This window comes from Phaseolus vulgaris, chromosome 7 (assembly GCF_000499845.2).
Source record: "Phaseolus vulgaris cultivar G19833 chromosome 7, P. vulgaris v2.0, whole genome shotgun sequence".
In the NCBI taxonomy this organism is placed as follows: domain Eukaryota; kingdom Viridiplantae; phylum Streptophyta; class Magnoliopsida; order Fabales; family Fabaceae; genus Phaseolus; species Phaseolus vulgaris.
The window spans coordinates 37,565,660-37,586,181 of NC_023753.2; the positions used below are offsets into that span (position 1 = coordinate 37,565,660).

At 26.5% G+C, this 20,522-nt stretch overlaps 2 protein-coding genes across 2 annotated transcripts; both read right to left on the minus strand.

Moving 5' to 3' along the window:
- Nucleotides 1–242: 242 nt before the first annotated feature.
- LOC137829464 (cyclin-dependent protein kinase inhibitor SMR9-like) lies at nt 243–635 on the minus strand. Its single transcript, XM_068636265.1, has one exon. The coding sequence runs from the start codon at nt 633–635 to the stop codon at nt 243–245; it is 393 nt and encodes a 130-aa protein (XP_068492366.1).
- Nucleotides 636–7,494: 6,859 nt separating this feature from the next.
- LOC137830580 (G-type lectin S-receptor-like serine/threonine-protein kinase SD3-1) lies at nt 7,495–10,721 on the minus strand. Its single transcript, XM_068638014.1, has one exon. It carries the CDS (start codon nt 10,029–10,031, stop codon nt 7,734–7,736), a length of 2,298 nt encoding a protein of 765 aa, XP_068494115.1. The 5' UTR covers nt 10,032–10,721; the 3' UTR covers nt 7,495–7,733.
- Nucleotides 10,722–20,522: the final 9,801 nt, after the last annotated feature.

Here is a 20,522-nt window from a genome sequence, read left to right on the forward strand (position 1 = left end):
ACCCTAATAAGAAGGACAAAGATGGCAGATAAACCAAATATACAAACATACAAATGGTTATGAAATGAGTTTCATGCTTTACTAAGCTAGATTAACAACATCACTCCATCAGCAAGAACAAGAATCCATTAGAACTCTAACAATTAAGCTATATATCTATATGTATATATGTATTCTGCATCTGCATACTACAAACTAGTCATGAACCCTGTGACTTGAAAAGGGTGATCTGAAACTGAAGTTCAAACTCCACTTGGGGTAAAACTTGAAGCTGCTACACTTTTAATTCCTGAAAAGAAAAAGAGCTCCATATCTGGTGAAGCAAAAAATGCAATTGGGGATTTCTTGGTGGAGCATGTGATGGCTACCCTTCTCTTCTTAGGAGCTGGTGGACATGTTGAGACTTCTGGTATTCTGAACCTTTTACCCTTTGGTGTACAACATGTATCTTCCTCATTATCATCATCCACACTCTTTATTACTTCTTTTGTACCTGAAGAAGAATAAGAAGAAGAAGAAGAAGAAGAAGAAGAAGTAGTAGGAGTAGCATAAGACCTTGCCATTGATTTTTTCTTCTGCATTCTTTCCACAACTTTCTTACACTTCACTAGTGTTCTTGAAGAAGCTGGTGCCATGTAACCTAAGCTGAATCTTAATGTCAAAGGGTCTTCTCCTTGAAGAACTGCACAAAGATTAGTTGAAAAGTTGAGATTGCATATGAAAACGGGGGCACAAAGAAAAAGACCCTTTTGTAGGGTAGAGAAATCCTATAAGGTCAATTTATCTTCTGATTTTTAAATTAACATGAAAGATTCTTCATGGTTGAAAAGTTACGGAGCTGACATCACACAACTGCAAAAATAAATAAACAAAAAACAGTGCCACAGCAGCAACCTACTGCCACTTAGATTAACACAGATTAATTAATATAAGTTTTATATTATTAATACATTTTTACAGCTTATTTTTTTACAACATGCTTTTATTATTATCACATCTATTATCTAAATCATTTCATATTTTCTCCCTCTCAAACTATTGTTTATAACTTTCTGTATACTATTAATTTACACACAAATACAATTCCTCAAAAAAAATCTAAAAGAAAAGTTGGAATTAAAGTTTTTTAGCAATGTTTGATGATGAATGTAGCCGGTCCCAGTTAACACCTTTTTCTAACTCTACGCGTTTCTTCTAAAGCTTTTTTCAACTGAACCTAAACTTTATGATCCAGGTTCTATAAGGTACCCCATTTTACTCCTTTTTTTAATACCAAAACTGGGAAATCAAAAAGATATCATCTTTATGCTTATATTTTCATTTTTCCTCCTTTTTATTTTTCAACTAAACAGTATAACTTTTTATAAAATAAATACACATTCCTTTGATATATATATATACTCTCTCTCCATATCTAAATAGTCTAATTTAATTATAAATTAATTTTCAATCTCTTTTTTTTATATCAATTTTTAAAGAAGTTTTTTTAAATGTTTATTTTTTAAATAAAAATAGCCCTCTTAAATGTTACTAAGTAATTATTTATTTATAATGGAGAATGATATGTAGTGAGTAATATAAGAAAAGTAAGAGACACAAAGAAAAGAGGGTATAAAATAAGCAAAAAAAATGAGGGTAAGAGATAATAGGGATATTATTGTTCCCTGAAGATGATGACTTTACGAGTTTGTTTATTCCATGAATTGTCTCAAATTAAGGACGAAATGGATTAAAATTTGGCTAAGTTATGGCAGCCAGTGATTGTCTTATATATGGTGTATTAGATCACGTATTTTACCATACAAAGTTATGATGATCTTCTTCCAGACACAAACCTAATGTATATACAATGATATATTATTACTTTTGGTTATGGTGGGTTGGTTGAGATTTCTTGCTGATTCAAAATTATAATTAATGAATTCCAAGTTCAAACAATTAGCATGGCCCTAAACAAAACGGACAACCACCTCAAACAACTTTTTTGGGTGAGAATTTCAACAAAAAACCCTAACTCAAATTTTGGATGCATAATATTTGTATATATTTACACGTATTTACAAAGCCATTAAAAATGTATTGAAGATTTTAAAAGAGTATACACACAGTGCACAATTTGTAGAGAATTATTAGGTATCGACATTTGAATGAAACACATAGTTTTAAAATCTCTAATCATTGCATTAAAGTAGCATCAAGAGAAACCACTTTTGTATCAAAAAGTTGGTCAGATTCTATGTACATGAGGTTCAAGTTTACAACACTTCAGTTCAGCCTAAAGCTAACGGGGTCATGCAAGTATATAATACTCTCTTTTTTCATTTTAAATTAGTGTATCGATCTTTAATCAAATTATTGTTGTTTTTTTTGGACTATTGTGAACTTTTATCCAACCAAGATGTATGTATAAGGGTTGAATTATTTTTTGAAATAATTTTTATTTATTTATTTATTTTTACTGATAAAAAAAATACAAATCTATGAAAAAAAATACTGATTTTTATTTTCATTTTAATTGTTTTGCCTTTTTTTTAAATGATTGCTGTCATTTTTATAATATTATAAAAATTATAGTATAAATGGTTGCTTATAATTTTTTCAGATTTTTTTTTTTAAAAAAAAACACTCTTTCATACCCACAGCACATAGTTACGAGATAGCATGCATTCAAAAAAATGGTTCATCTAATGGAAAGTTTATGGTTGATTCTCATGTATGTAAAAATTTGTCTAACTAATTGCAATCACATTATTTGCAAATAGAATTAGTCTTTTATAATTAAAAGACGATGCAATGAAAAAAAAAATCGAGACAAAAGATAAAATGAAGGGAAAATTATATTTAGATTTCCTTTTGTTGAAAAAATAAATCATTTTGTTGAAAAAATGATTTGTCGAAATTAATAAAATTATATCTAATTACTTATAACCATCCCTAGGATTCCTCTAAAGTGTTAAAACAATCACCAACTTTCCAAAATTCCGCTGCCCAAATATATTTGAATAAATATTGTGAAGAACATAGATCCTAAAAATCTCTAATCATCACTATTAAAATAACATTCAAGGGACCCCTTTATCTAAGAGTGAGTTGTATTTCATTTAAAAAGCTGAAGTTTACACTCTTAGATAAGCTAAATCTAGAACTCCTTAAAAAAAGTGATTGGAAATTCTACTAGCTTCTAATGTTCACACTAAAATTATTAAATAAAAATAAATTTTAAAAATAATAAATAATTAATTATTATATTGATTAAATTATATACTATTTTTTAAACTATTTTTTTATATTTGAAATAATTTTTATTACTAATAAATAATTTTTAAAATGGTACCAATTAGCTGCTAAGTTTTTAACTATTAATTTTAAAATATAAAAAAATTAGTAACTAATTTAATATCAATTTAAAAATTTATTAATAATAAAAATTATTTTAAATATCAATATTTTTTTATTATGATAGTATATAATTATTTATAACTAATTATTATTTTTCTTAATATTAGTTTCTATTTAATGATTTTCTTATAATGATAAATATACTTAATTTTTTTAAAGTACTTAAATGTGTATTAAGATGAATTAAACGTTGGAAAAAAATTAATTCATTATAAGTTTTAACACAAGTGTAGTTTGAAGTAATTTTTAATCTGTAAATCTATCAAATATGTTGATACAATATTTAATAAAAAAATGAAAATTAGTTTAGATATTTAGTTTTAGCTGAAATTTGGCACATCTTTAAAAATAAGTAAATGTAATTATGTATATTCCATTTATCTTTGTAGCATTTTGAAATGAATGATTTATTATTGACATTTTTAATATTATTTAATCAATAATTATATTAACAATGGAAATAATTGTATTTAGTTTTAATTACATGTCAAATAAAATCACACGTTGAATTGAACGCTAAGTACAAACTTAATTAACATTAATCGTTAGTGATAATATCGATGCACCTAGGATTCCACTAAGGATTTCTTTGAAGTGTAAATTAACTTTTACTATAAGATAAATTTATATAATTGTGATCATAATGCATAAATATAGGCAAACTGATAAGGACATTTGGCTTTTAAAAGGAAGAGATCAAAGAGAAATTACATAAATTATGCAAAGTTAAATTTACCTTGTTATTAAGAGATTAGTAACAATTTCACAATGATGGCAAGTAATCATCATACTAATATGTTGACCATCAAACTTAGTTTTCGTAAGTACTTTACAAATTATCAATTCTCCTTTTTAGCCAATATCCTACACAACAATATCATTCTCTTTTTATTGTTTGGTTTAAACACATTAATATTCTCCAAAATTAACCAAGTGCTCCTTAAATCTCTGATTTGTTTTTAATATATCTTTTTAATTTATTTTTTTCAATATTTTTCCAAAAATATTCACTTTTTTTAAATCACCTAAATTATTGATATTTGACATAAAAATGAGATATTTATGTCGAGTGTAATTTTATCGTTCCATTTTAAGATGAGGTTGAAGAGATAGAGAATCATAAATTAACTTTTGTGTTATTAATTAATAATTCATTAATATTTCATGTTTTATTTTTACAACAAAATTTTGAGATTCCAGACGTTAAGGTGATGAAGAAAAAATTTTGTTAGACAGGGAGACTTCAATACTTTCTTGACATGAAAATATTCTTTTGAAAAGTATAAAGACGGGAATCTATGTCTAAAGTACTAGATTACTGAGGAGTTTATCGATTGGACTCCAATTGATAACTTAAGTTATTGATAATTTTTGTAAGGCTTAATTAAGTTTTAAGTATCTCATAAATTTGAGTATTTTCAACTAAGTTTGTATTCAAATTTTGTCATTCTATTGAGTGCTCAAAATATTTTTTATTTTTGTCTAAGTATTATGTTGTTTAATTTTGTTGTCAACTAGAAGAGGTGACTGTTATTTTTGTATTCTCATCTCTAAGTAACACTAATCAACATGCTTTTTTTCTCTTCAATCTCATCCAACTTGTTAATCAACTCACTTCTTCGCTCTCCAAGAGTAACTTGACTGGTGAATTTGAAGAAATTAAAAAGAGAAAGAACAATTTAAAGATAGAAAGACCCAAAAATAATCACGTTATATCCTTGACAGTAAAATCACAGTATATTTAGACCAAAATAAAAAATATTTTGAACATATAATGAATTTTTTTAATAAAAACTCAACTAAAAATATCTAAATTTATAAATACTTGTCTTTTGCAATTACATATATATTTAATTATAGTTTTTATAATCTCATTTTCTTATTTATATTAGACGAGAAAATAAAGTTTGGCCATGAATAATGCACTCCATCTATTATATCTAGGGTATGTGCATTGTTTTCTAATTGCTTTATATATAAATAATAATGTGAATTGTTTCTCATTTTGGTTGATGTAAGTTGAATTATTAAAATCTTAATTGATTTCACATAACATAATTTGACCTTAAAATCCAATTTCATGTAACTTAATTTGACCTTAAAATCCAATACAAAATATCTCTATTTATAAAACTTTTATTGTCATGTGAAGAGAGTAGATAAGTTATATTCATCTAGGAAATATGAAAATTATCTTGTAACCTCATAAGATTCATTCTTTAAGTTTTCTATTTTAATTAATTTAGAATTTATAAAATATTCCTAAAAATGTAACAAAACTAACCAACCATAGTTTTAGACCTACCTAAAAATAATTTTGCAATCATTACATTTTTCAGAAATTACATTTAAAAAAAATATAAAATCACAAAGCAAACGGCTCATTATATCTTTTAAAGCCGACAATTCAAAAGTATCTCTTTTGTTGATAAGTTTGATTGGGCTACGCACCAATGTGAACACCATTCATTGCTTTTAAACATTTTTTTATTAAGTTATTTAAAAAATAAAGGTTTTGTAAAATTAATTTTAATTACGGAATAAACTAAAATATTTTTTTGCTTGAAAGCTTCTATATTGATTAATCCAACTCAAACTACAATTAACTTTTTCTTTCAGTGATTCACACTTCAAAAGAAGTAAAAAAATAATAATAATTTTAATAAACCAAACAAAGCACAACACTGTGTGTGAGTTGAACTTTGAAGTTTTTCACCGACAAGGCTTTTTCAGTGAAAACCTTATCTTCTTTTTTCGGCCTTTTAGAACCGTGGGAAGGGGCTGGTCCTACAAACTTGAGTCAAGGCTTTTTAAATTTCTAATAAATATTAATCTCTAATTTATACAAAACATTTTAATTATATAAACACATATATAATAATATTTAATTCGTGGATATTTGATATCCGTTTAGGGATTATTATTTGAATTTATTTAGAATCAAATACTAAACTATAATTATTGATTAAGAAAACATTAGTTATTAAAAAAATATTTCTAATTTTATTTTATAGATTTTTTTTTAATTTACACAATTAAAATTATTTTTTTAAATTAATTTTATTTAACTTTATACTTGACAGTATAACTTATTTGAATTTTTATTTAAATCAAATTTTATTTATACTAATATTTTATGATAATTTTTGTTTGGATTATACTTTACATTAAATTTTTAATTTAACTCTATATTTTAAATTTTCATTTTTTAAAATAAAAAAGTGACCACGGAGATCCATGAATATTCTAAAAAATTAAATAATTAGCAAATATTTTTCAAAGAGGTAGTCAACAAATTTTGTTAAACAAGATGATTTGTGAGTATCCCTCGTCATCCCTAATCCAATCAGAGTTTTAAAAACATGGGATTACGACATTTTGACCTTATTTAAAAGAAAAGAAAAAAATAATGCTAAATTAATATACATATATATAAATTTAACTTTTAAATATAATAATTTTATACATAAATTCTAATTATAATAATTCTAATGAATGTATATGCTTTAAAAATATATTATTAATTATTATTTTTAACAATTGTCCAAACCAATAACTTCTTTATCAATCCAATCAATCTCCATTTATATAACATTAAATATTATCTTTAATTGATTTGAGATTTTCAATACATTCTCTCACATCGAGATTTGTCAATTCATTACAATCAACTTTTATTATGATAGACTCTATTAGACTGATACTATATTATGAAATAAGTTTTAAATTTAACTCTTCCTTACAAAATCGACTCAGATAATGAGATACACACTTATATGATTTTTTTTTTATCTTTAATCGATATAGAATATTCAAAGGATTCTTCATAATGTAATTTTTACACCATAGAAAATGAAAATATCGGTAGGTTCGACGACTTTGGAATTAGATCCTTTGACTTGGCTACATTGTAGCAGCCAATTGTGTGCTTTGTAAAATAGCAATTTTGTTTGTTAAATTTGTGAAATATTCATTCATTGTGTGAATAACTAATCTTTCTCACATAACCTAATTGATCAATTTGAATAAAGTGCATAGTTATTGAAAACAAGCAGACTGTGTAAACTGAACTTCTAATTATAACAAACAGCAATGTTCACACATACCAAAAATGTTCATTAACTTAAGACAGATGCTGCAAATCTGAAATGAACAACATTGTCTTCCCAGTTGAACTACCATTAAATGGTTAAGGGACAAAAAACAATGAACATGGTTTCTTGTCTCATCTAGAAGTTAGTCCACTCCTACTATACACATCAAATATAAAGGCAAAGCTAACAAGTAAAATAAATGAGAAAAAGAAAAAAAGTTACTAGAATTGGAGCTAGCATCTACACTTCCAACTCTGAAACATTTTCTTCTGAATCATGTACCTGCAAGGGCCTCTGAAAGGCAAAAGGAGGTGGTGGAGGATCAACACTCAAAGTACCATCAAGTACTCTTGCTACCTCCCCCATCGGAGGTCTCCTTCGTTCATCCATTTGAAGGCACCAAAATGCAATTCTCAACACACGCTCCAGTTCCTCTGAATTGTAACCCCCTTCCATTCTTCTATCAACCACATTCACAACCCTCTCTTCCATCCACTCTTTATAAGCCCACCCACAAAGTTCAATGTGTTCATGATCACGACACCCGGTTAACAAGGTTAAAACCACCTTGCCAAAATCCTCTACATCCTTCTCAGCTGAAAAACCACAATATGTTGCCTTTCCATCTGCTATAGCAAACCCAAATTCACTCACCTTGGCCACCAAGTTTTTATCCAACATAACGTTTTCACATTTCAAATTTCCATGGCTTATGAACTCCCTGCACCCTGAGTGCAAATAACATATGGCTTTTGCCACACTTGAGCATATTTCAACTCTCTTTCTCCATGTTAGCGTCTTGCTAAGAGCAGGATCTTCTATGTACTTGTCCAATGAACCCCTTTTGCAATATTCATACACCAAAAACCTGTGATCAAACTCACAACAATAACCCTCCAGTTTCACAAGGTTCTTGTGGTGGATGCTACCCATCTTCATAACAGCACTTCGGAACTTCCTTTCCTCCAAGGTCGCGTTCAGGTCTTTAAGTGCAATAGGGTCATTGTTTGGTAGCAAACCCTTGAACACCTTTGGCCCAATTTGATTCTTGAAATCCCCTGTGAGGCTCTTGATTTCTGAGAAGGAGAACACAATTAAACCCTTTGAGTTTGTGCCTGTGAAACCTAAAGTGGCCTTTGGCCTGGTAGAGTTTTTTCTTTTGTAGATGAAGAACATAATTCCCAACTGGAGAATAACAATGATGAAAAATGTGCCTGTGGCAGCCCCCATTAGGCAAGAAACACAGAGAGGGGGAGGTGGTTCAGAAGGAGGAGATTTTGTGAGACTTGGATTTACAGCAAACGGACCTGAACATCTCTTAACAAATGATATTGAGCTTACAGATGGACCTGAATAACCAGTGACATACCCAGTTTTCTTTATTGAGCATTGTGGAGTTCCGTCATTGGAAAAAGTTGCAGCTGTACACTGCGAATCATTCAGACACAACTGTTCACAATGCTGCAAATTACTTGTGATGACAGAATTATCAGGAGGGTAGAATGCATATAAATATGTGTTCTTGTATGCTATCATATTGGTGCCAGATGCACACTCTCGTTCAAATGGAACCAAACATTTGTTACCCCCAGTTACCTGAAACGGGCATTTGCATTCAGCAGAACCTGAGGCATTGAAGACACAGACACCAAGTTGACCACAAGTTGCAAAGACCTTGCACTGATTCTCAACAGCTTGCCAGACCGATCTCCACAATCCCAAACTTTCAACCCAAGAATATAACCGAAGATTTCCATCCACATCGAGCCGAAGATATCTGTAATTCACAGAATCATTGTGATCCTCTCCAAATGCAGACCAAATAGGTTTCGAACTCCGGTCTCGTAGTTCTAGAGCTCCACTGGTTGTAAGGAAAGCACTGAGATTCGAAGCAGAAGAAGGGTTTTCACTTGTCCAGTAGATAACTTCACTTTCCCAATGTAGCTCCAAATGCCCAGAAGCATTCATGTGAAGACTATAGTAACTGGACTTGCTATTCTTACTTGCAGGTGCAGCACGAAGCATTTTATTGGGAAATAAACTTTGTCCGGGGAGAAGTGCATCAGATGGAGTCTCAAAACTTTGCCAAAGCATGTGTTGCTCTTTGTCCATTAGAACAAGATTTCCATTGTCAAGAAGTGAAGCTGAAGCAACAGATCGGCTACCCGTTTTGGTGGTCCAAACAGAAGCTTTATGCAAGGAATCAAACAGGACCAGTTCCCCTTCTTGAGTGAGTTCAAAGTAGGACTCGTTACCTACTGTGACATCACCCCCAGCAACCCAAACCATAGCTTGTCGGCTATATGGTATAGAGTTGGAACTGAATCTAATTCCAACACTAAATTGGTTGGGTTGATCTGAAATGTTGAAGAATCCAATTGCAAAATCACCATTGGAGGAAACCCAATAATCATTGTCAGCCACAGAAAGTTTGGAACCCAAGGGAATCTCAGCTCCCACAACAGAATGCATCAAGAGGCCAATGAGTACACATAGCAAGAATGGTGATCTAAGGAGACAATTCCCTTGTCCAAGCATATCTAGATATGCTTAGAGGGGCAAATTAAGAGATACAACAAACAATCCCAAACCCCAACTCTCAGTTACATGTGAAAGACATTGAACTCCATCTCAGCAATTATCATAAACAAATGGGAAGATGGAAGCTAAGATAAGCTAAAGATTGAGGTTTTCTGTTTTCAAAGCTCAAAGTGCTGTTCAGAGGTGAATGATAAAGAACACAAGACACAAAATTTCTAAGAATATTAGGTAAGGAGTGAAGACAAATTTGAAGAGGTGAGGAGAAAATCTCAAAAGATCCAAGTGGGGCAGAAAAAGGAAAGGTTTGGTACCTTAAGAAAGAGTCAAAAGCTCAGAAATTCAAGAAGCCACCAACTACCATTCTCATCACAAAAGCTTAGCCATTCCCAGAGACAAAAACTCACAAGGGAGCAAGATATGGACTTGACAATGCAACCTCAAACAAGAAAGATTTTGGAGCCATGTGTGACTTAGCTGCAAGAGGGAGATTACTAAGAAGAAGCACTTTTCCTTCTTGCACACAGTCACAGGGAGAAAAATGATGTCTCAGAAATAAAAAATTAAGCTTTAAACTGAAATGTGGCCCAAATTAGGCCAATGAGGAACCCATTTTCCAGTATACAGTAACTTTTCTGTGCTCAAAGAGACAAAGAGAGTCTTGAAAGTTGAAATCGAATGTTGTCAAATTAATTAAGATAACAACACACCCTACTCCCTCTAAATAAAAAAAAAAAAACAAGGGATAAAAAAGTTATTTTTCAATACTGCATCATCAATAACCCATTGTTTGCTTCTATGAATGTATTGTTTAGAGACAAAGAAGTGAGAGAATATCAGCTATTTGGATCTATAGTTGTGTGAGGAAGAGAGAGAAGATATATCTATGAACACTAAATATTCTCTCCTCTCAAAATGAAGAGATTCAGAGGAAAAGTCATGTCAGTATCCCTTATTTCCAAATTTATCCTCATTTAAATGTGTCAGAGTGATTCATTTGAATGTATTAGTATTTAAATTTTTTTAAGTGTACAATGTTTAAAATATATATATATATATATATGTAATATTTAAAAAAAAAAAAACATCATAAATTTTAAGGAAGTTTTAAGTTTGTTTATTATTTTATAAAATATAAATTAGGTAAATAATGATAAACCAGTGTAAAAAAAATATAGTTAAATAAAATCTTCCATTTATATATTAGTTATTAGAGTAAATCAGGTTATACCTATTTTTCAAGTTCTAATAAGATATTTTATTAAATGTGGTTGAATTTAGTTTTGTTTAAAAAAAAATATATACTATATCTAATTAACATTGAAAATATTACATGGATCATGGGTATCACCAATACTAAATATTTTTCATTTTATTTTATCCTTATTTTTTATTATAATTTTTTTATGAAATCCTTTTTTATGGTTAATTAAGATATATTTTTGTTGCTGTAGTATTTTTTAGATTGCTTTATTGTGAGGTTTTTTAATATTAAAAAATAGTAACTTTCTATTCATATAAAATGTGATTTATTTTCTAATTTTATAGTATATGTTTAATATTTAAAGAAATTATTTGAAGTTATATTTTTATTTAATTTGTTGTTGTATTTATATTAATATATTTCTATGTATAGTTATTATGTTTATGAGCTATAATTTATTTATTATTATTTTTTTCTATTGTTAATTACGTTATATTTTTTTTAGTACTTTTTATTTTTCATTATTACAGTTTTTAATTTTAAAAAAATAATATTTTTTATTTATATAAAATTTGATTTATTTTTTAATTTTATAGCACATGTTTAATATTTTAAAAAAGTTATTTAAAGTTCTGTTTTTTGTTTTTATTTAATTGGTTGAATACATAATTTTTTTTTCTAATTATAATTTTTATATTATACATATTTATATTTAACATTTTTTTTTCTATTTATAATTTTTAAATCTACGAAATATGTGAAAGTTGTTATTTTTTTTTTTAAAAAAAAACAACTCACTTTATTATTAATTTTTTTAATTGACAAGGGTAAATCTGTAAAGTAACATTTCATACCTTTAAAAAAAATTAAAATTCTCTCACAATCATCACATCACTCACAAACTCCTATACCCTAACATACCTCAATCCAAACACTCTCACTTTCTTCCCACTTTCTTCACACATTCTCACACATCCACTCTCTCAAATCCTCACACATCCTCTCCCTAATCTAAACAGAGCCTAAAATGAAATGAAAGTAACACATTTCTTAAAGTGTTTATTATTTTTAGTTAATATTTATTAGTTTTTTATTTATTTAATAGTTCATTTACGGTTTTATAATTTTGAATTGATAAAAACACATTCAAAATTTATTTAAGTGTTTTAAGTTTCTCTAAATATAATTTTATTATTTATAGACATGTTGGTATTTTATTAATATTTTGCACTCTTATCATTAAATAGTATTCACATCATTCCTACAACAAAATATATTAATTGAATTAATTAAACTGATAAAGAATAGTTAATTAAGATAACTAAATTATTTTAAGTTTGAATTACTTTACGTTTTTATAATTTGTTTGTTTTATTTTAGAAACAAAAGGTGAATATGAGTCCAACATGTTGACGTCTTTTTCAAAGACCTATAAAACTCCTAAAATTAACGCGGTCAAAAAGTAAAGTACCAATAATAATGCAGTACAATGGTGGATAAGTACCATTAATATTTTAATTATTTATTTACTTATTAATGATTTTATTATTGTTAATAAAATTTTGTTGCTCCAGAATTCAAGTCTTATAAATACATATACAACTCATAACTACTATACCAAAAAAAATATTTTGATGATCTTATATTTTTATTATAATATTATTATTGTTATTGTTATTATTATTAATATAATCATTATTACAATTAATAATATTAGTAGTAATATTAATAATTATAATAATGTTTTCATAATATTAATAATCTCAATAATAGTTAATAAAGTTAATAATGACTAATAATATCAATATTAATAATAATAATTAATAATATTTATAATAAAATTAATAATAATATTATTATTAGTCAAATTAGTTAAGATTTTCCTTTTAATATATAATTATATAAAATAAAATTATTATCATTATTTTTATTATTATTAAATTAAATTACTAAGTCAATATTTTATTTTCATAAAATACTAATATAAAATAAAAAAAATTATTATTTTAATTAAATATTATTATAATAAATAATTATCGACGGATACATCAATAAATTTTTGGTTGGGTATATATGTAGGTACTCCGTGGATAATTTTTATAGATAAATTTAAAATTTCTTATAGTGTTAGAACATAAACTTGTTGTAATTTATATTATTTTTCTACCATTCAAACTTTTAATTCATAATCTCAATATCGTATGCACAATTGTTTCAAAACTTACCAATAATACAAACTATACATGTATAAACATACTCCATGAAGCACCAAATATAGGTATACATAAATTCATACAAGAGTTCAAAAATTATGGAGAGAAATCGCCTTATGTGATGGATTATAAAAAGATTAAAATTAAAGATTGTGAAATATAATTTTTTAATGTTTTCAAGCAAAAACTTCCAATAAAAGTTTCCAATGCACTATTTTAATCTTGAAGAGTTCTTGAAGAATAATAGAATGAATAAGAATGACTGGTAAATGTATATTCATTCCTTACTTTCAAAAATTTCAGATGTTTTAATTAAATTTGAAATCAAAGCTAATTCATTGTGTGTGATAATAGTTTATTATTTTGTTCTTAATTGAATTTAAAAACTTAATAAAAATAATATAATCAATTATTTATGCTTGTAGTTAATTATTTGAAAGTTTTGTATTTGAATCAAACTTCAAATAATGAATTATTAATTAAGGTAGTTGATTATTCAGTATTGATTATTGCATAAGATAATCAATCTTTAAAAAAAACACAACAATGTTTATATGCTTTAACATAACCAATTATTATGTTTTTAAATATATTTTTTTAACATTTTAAAAGAAGGAATTTTTTTAGTCAAGACATAGAGTGATTATACAATAAATAAGTCAAAGTTGACTTATGATTAATGAATGTAACATAAACATTCATATAATATTAGAGATTAAAAAAAGTGATAATTTTGAATTTTAGGGTAACCAAAAATGAAAAATATATTCATAGGACCAAAATCAAACTTATTTATTTTAAATGACTAATGTTTTGTGAATGTTTCGTAATCGATGAAATATTTGTCTTAATTACTGTGGAAAAATCAGGTTAGGATTACTCATATTTTTCGTGAAGGGAACGCGGATGCTGATAAGTTGTCTAATTTAGGATTTATTTATCGAAAATCATTTCATTGGTATAATAGGTTTCCATCTAGATTGTTCTTAGAATTATTTGTGGATAGGTATAGTCTACTTATGTATCGTTTTTGTTAACATATGAGTTCAGGTCTAATCCCCCATATTTTTATATATTTAATTTTAATAATACTTTTTTCATGTGATGAGAGATGATTGTTATTACTTAAAGTCTCAGCCTAACTGAGATGTCAAGTTGCATAATAATACCTAAGATGAAAACTTTATATAAAAATAATAATATTTATATGATAAAACATAACATTATATTTTATAAAAAAAATTATTAAATAAATTATATTCTTCTTGAGTTAGGTTAAGTGTATCAAGTTGGCAAATAATAAACTCATTATCCAACTCAATTATAATTAGATACACTATAAAAAAATTAACTCAAGAGACCCATAATAAAAAATGTAATTAGATTGAATTGGGTGGAAAGAGTTTAAGGTTGAATACAACTTATTTTACATCCTTATTTTTTTCAGTTTGCTTTGCTATTTTTTTTTAATTAGTGAAAAATAAAAAGTAATACTATATTATAATTTGTGTGATTTGATACTGTTATTACTTAATAAGGTGGTTTAGTTGAAGAGAACTTGAATTAAGACAAAGAGATAAAGACAATGTAGACAAAACGGCGTTGGAGAATGTAAGAGGAACATGCCAGCCACATCCACATTATCTTATTATATTATACCTTTTTTTTCTTATTTCTATTGCGTTTGTCACATAATGAAAACAAAGATGCTTTATTTTATTTCATACCTTATGTTAAAAATGTTTATTAAACAATAATGTCGATGTTTATACGGTTGTTTACATAACCTATATAAATAAATAAAGCAAGATTTTAATTTTCAAATTTTTTTATTATAAAAAAATTACTGCACTCGTCCTTTAACTTCAATTACATTAGTCATCTACACCACTTTGTTATATTGTATATCTTAAATTGATTTTATATTTATTTCATTAACTTTTATCTATCTAAATTGAAAATATTGCTAGTGTAAAAAAATTATAATTGATATTTATTTTATTAATTGAATAAATTCACGAAAACATTCAATTTTTTTAGTTAGAACAACTAAATTTACTCGATCTTCTTTATCATAAATAATAATTTGTATGGTGTCCTTGGAGAAAAATAATTGAAAGTGAAAAGGTTGTGGCTAAAGAAACTTTGAGGTTATAGAAGTCACCCTTTGGATGAAGATGAAAAGATAAACTAAAGTCTAAAGCAAAGAAATAAGGAAGATTCCTTATTTTATTGGAATCACTATCACTTTTTCATTGAAAGAATAGAAGATTATTAAATTGTGTGCAAAAAAATGCTCGTGGGGTGCATATTGTATGCAACGTAAAAGGTTGCCTTTTGCCATTCTTGAATTGTCAACCACAATATGAACTCTTCAATAAATAAAAAATTATGTCTAACTTTGGAAAAAGGTTTCAAATAGTATATACCCATCAAACTTCACTTTACATGTTTACATGTAGGTTTTCCAATTTGGTTTCACTCATTGAGGTAACTCAATTTTATTTTTTGATAGGTATTAGAGTCTAATTCAGTAAGATTTGTTCAAATTATAGTATCATTCACTCCTATATGTTGTTATTATTCAACCCTTTACAAATCTAAATTTTATAATTAAGATGTTTAATACTTAATATAAGAGATAATACTTTAAACAAATAATGTTTAAGATTAAATTAAATTTTAAAATTTTATTTTTGACTGTTGTCAACAGTGAGTTTCTTTGGTTAATTTTGGGTAAGGAATAACTCGTAGTTTTTTTGTTGGAAGTTTGGAATCGATTGGGTGTGAGATATTATCTTATCTCTCTTCTTAATTTTTATATAAGAGTTTCATCACTCCTAAAGTAATATATATTTATTTATTATTTTTCACTTAGGAGTAATATATATTTATTTATTATTTTTTACTGATAAAAAAAACTTTATTTTATAATAATACACTTTGTCATGTGAGATGATGTAACATGAAGAAGAATTTTAACCAATCTTAAAAATTCTTTTGATTTTATCTAATTTGCTAAAACTTTATTAGAAAAGGAAAATACTAGTTTAATCTTCATATTCTAAGGGTCTAAAACGTTATATGTGCTCATTTAATAACAAAATCTTTTTTTATTTATGTTTTTTCTTATATTTCAATAAAAGAGGGACACACTTTGTTAAAGAAAAAACTACCAAAGAGAAAATATTACTTTTTTTTAAGTTGTATGTAACTTTCAATTAGAATGCAGGAAAAGAGTCAATATATAATATTTAAGAATAAAAGGTTTGATTTTTCTCAAAATTAGGGTTTTAAAACAGTCGAGTGGGAGTTTCAAAAATCATTGGAACATGGGTTTCAAAACCACTGAGAATAGTGGGGTTTCAAAACCATCAGAAAATAATTTTTTTTAAGGATTCGTAAAAATCATCGATAATGTTGGATCTTCTAAAGGAAAGACAAACCACAAATAACACATTTAACAAGAGTTAAAATCATCGAAAATAACAAATATAACCCGTTAAAATTAATTTTTCTTGTAGTGCACGATGCATTATTTATACCAATAATCTTATTCTTAAATATAACTATACATATTTGCATTTTAAAAACTTGTATAAAAATTACATAAACTTTTATATTATTTGTATACTTTTTAGTTGATAAATAATAATACAAATGATTTCTTATGATAACTTTACTTGATAAAACGTATAAAATTATTTAAATAATTTTTTATCTATATCTTTTTTTATCTATAAATTGTGAGCTTTTGATGAAGCCACCCCAACATTTTGAAAATGATTGAATAAAGTTAATATAATTCAATTATGACATATTCAATACTAGGTCCCACCTAAGTAAGAGCCTTAAGAATAGCTGATTTTCCAACCCCAGCATTCATTTTGACTAGGATTCACTTTGGTCCACAAAAGATTTTTATTATTCAAAATAAAGAAAACAGGTCACTTTTGGTGCCTCAATATATTCTTTAAAATAATAATAATAATAATAATGTGTGGTTTATATAATAATTAGAGCTAAAAGTTATTTAGAAAATTTAGTTACGAAAATAAAATAGAAATTGTATGAAGAAAGATGTACAGAGATATGCTTTTGGACAAACTTTTGAGAAACAAAGAAAAATAAGTTTAATCTAAAGATAAAATTATCTTTTAAACAAATTAAAAATAAATAAAAGGTTGTATGAAAAAACTTATACATATAACCTAATTTTGGTTTACAAATAAACTTATTTTATTTTAATATTACTTTCCCAAAATTATTTATAAAAAAGTTCGTTTAAACATGCATTTTAACACCCAAAATCAATATCTTTTTTTATAGATGTGTAGCCCCATCACATGCTTTCTTTATGGGTATCGATCTCAAATCAATTACTAATCTATCAAATTTAAAGTTACAAATTTTGTTCATATGTATTTTACTGAGATAAAATGTCTAGTAAAATATATAAAAATATTATTCTTGATATGTAAATAATATATTTAAGTCAAAGAAGTTACAAATTAAATGGACGAGTCCAAATAAAATAAAATAAACTTTTGAACATAAAGTAGTTTGAAAAATAGCAATAGTAGCAACGTGGTGCCCACATTCACTTCCTTTTTCATGAGTTAATTCTTTTTTATATTCAATGAGTCTGACATGAACAGCTTTGTTGTTTTCATCATTCAGTCGTTGACTTTAGTTACTATGAATCATCATTCTTTCTTTTCCATATCAACTTTCAAACAAAAGTATCCAATGTTTACTTCTTACCAACACTCTTAACTTAGTTTTATACATTCCTCACTACAAGAACATGAATTTCACAAAGGTTAAGATGGTTTTCACATGCAGTAAATTAGTGTTATTACAATCACCATTTCTCCACGGATCATTCTTCCCCTCCATCACTCTATAAACTTATCCACTTCTCACTATCTCACTTATTCAATCCTTTCATTTTTCCCATTTTATTAGTAATTTAAGTTAGTTCTAGTACGATTCATAAGTTAGAGTTAATTATCATTATTTTTATTTTTTATATTTTTTGTTGAACCTTTAATGTTATACGCCAACGTGCAGGGTTTAAGAGAAATTCAATTATGTCTTAATCATGCATTGCAGATCATTTGACATGTTACTGATTAATAACGTTTTAGAATATCTTACAAGTTCTATAAGTCATGTCGAGAGGTCGAAAGTTTATTATCGACTTCTCGACATCTCAGTTTTTTAGTTCTTACATTCTTAGTTCTTATCCCTAATGAATAATATCTACAAAAATATTTCAATACTCAAATTAATTCAAGTATAATTTGAAAATATTATAATTAATTCATCATTATCTTTATTTCTTGGATATTTTTTGGTTGGAATTTATTGTTATAGACAGAATGTACTGGCTAAAAAAAACTCAATTACGTCTTAATTATACTTTAGAGATAATTTGATAATTTGATAATTTGACGTGTTATTGATTAATGATATTTTATAATATGTTGTAAGTTTTCTCTGGTACAAATACTTTTTAAATTTTCTTATTTTCCGATAGTGGAGTGTAAAAATAAGATGGACCTAGTGTGCTACCTATAGCAACTAGATAGAAAGTTCCCGTGATCATGATGAAGCCTTATATTCTGTATTTGACGTGTTACTGTTTACGTTCACTGTTCAAAATTTCCTGTTTCTGCATTATTTTCATTTCCCTTTTTCTCCTCACTTTCACGTTCAGCCACACCATTCCAGAGAATGTTGAACCTCAGAGACAAAATTAATCAAATAAAGTTTACACAACTTTTCCTATTACACTCCCCCCACTTGTTAAATTCACTTCCCCTTTCTTTGTTTTCAGTGTGGAATTGCCATATTAACCTTAACTTTTTTCTTTTCTTCAAAACATCATGTTCACTCACACTCTCACTGTTTTTGTGTTTTTCTTAGGATTTAAGGTTTAGAGTTTCACTCTCTCTTTCTCCAAAGACTAGACACGGACAATGACACTTTTAACCTTATTATAACTATTAATTTAACTCACTCTATAAACCTATCCTCTCTCTCTTCTCTGAAAAATAAACAAAGTTTAATTAAAAAATAATTTTACAAAGTACTCTATGAAAAGAAATTCTAGAAAATATTGTCTGAAAGTTACTTTTCAAAATTCTAGAAACTACTTTTCTGCAACTATACAATAAAAGGGAAGCCAAAATGAAAAAAAAAAAGATTTTAGGTTTTATACTTAGTAATCAAATAAAAATCCAAGGAAAGGGGAGTGAATATAGTAAAACAATAAACAGGCCCAACTTTTCCTCTTGCGTTGTTTCGGAACTGTTACTAAAAGAGTTACAATCTAATTAATCTAATTTCTCCTTGTCAGATTTTAGATTTGACAATTCAATTCAATTTTAGATTTTCCATTTAAAGCAATTCTATTTGTTAAATAAACAAAAGAAGCAGAAATAATAATAAAAAAAACTATATCCCAAGGAATCAGGTTCTGTTCTCTGACATTCATTTTAAATAGTTTTATAGCTTAAATGATTTTAATCTCTAATATATAATTCATTAATTAGTTTTTTTTATCAATATTTAATAAATTGAAAATTTTGATTTAAATGTATGATATTATTACCTGTCTACTAGTTTGAAATATGTATTATTCAATTTGGAGAGTAATTATATGCATTATATTTCTTTTGTTATTTGTGCAGATATTATAATAACAAAAATTATAAGATCAAACACAAATTCAAAAATATTTTAAATTTAAACCAAAAATTTTAAATTTGTTAAACACCTAATTTGAAAAAAATGTAGATACATAAAATATAAATTGATCATATATATTAAAGATCTCGAACTTATTTAAACCTAATTTTACCTATATTCATCAACGATTATGTTTTCCCACTTTTATCAATTCCATGAGCAAAATAGATTAAAAAAATTAAAAAATAGTAAAACCCAACAAAATTGCAGCATAATCTAAAATTAAATAAGAGAATGACTAATAAATATGTTTTAAGATGAAAAAAAAAATTGAAACAATTAAATTGGGTTTTATTTCGGTATGTGGCATGTAAGTAT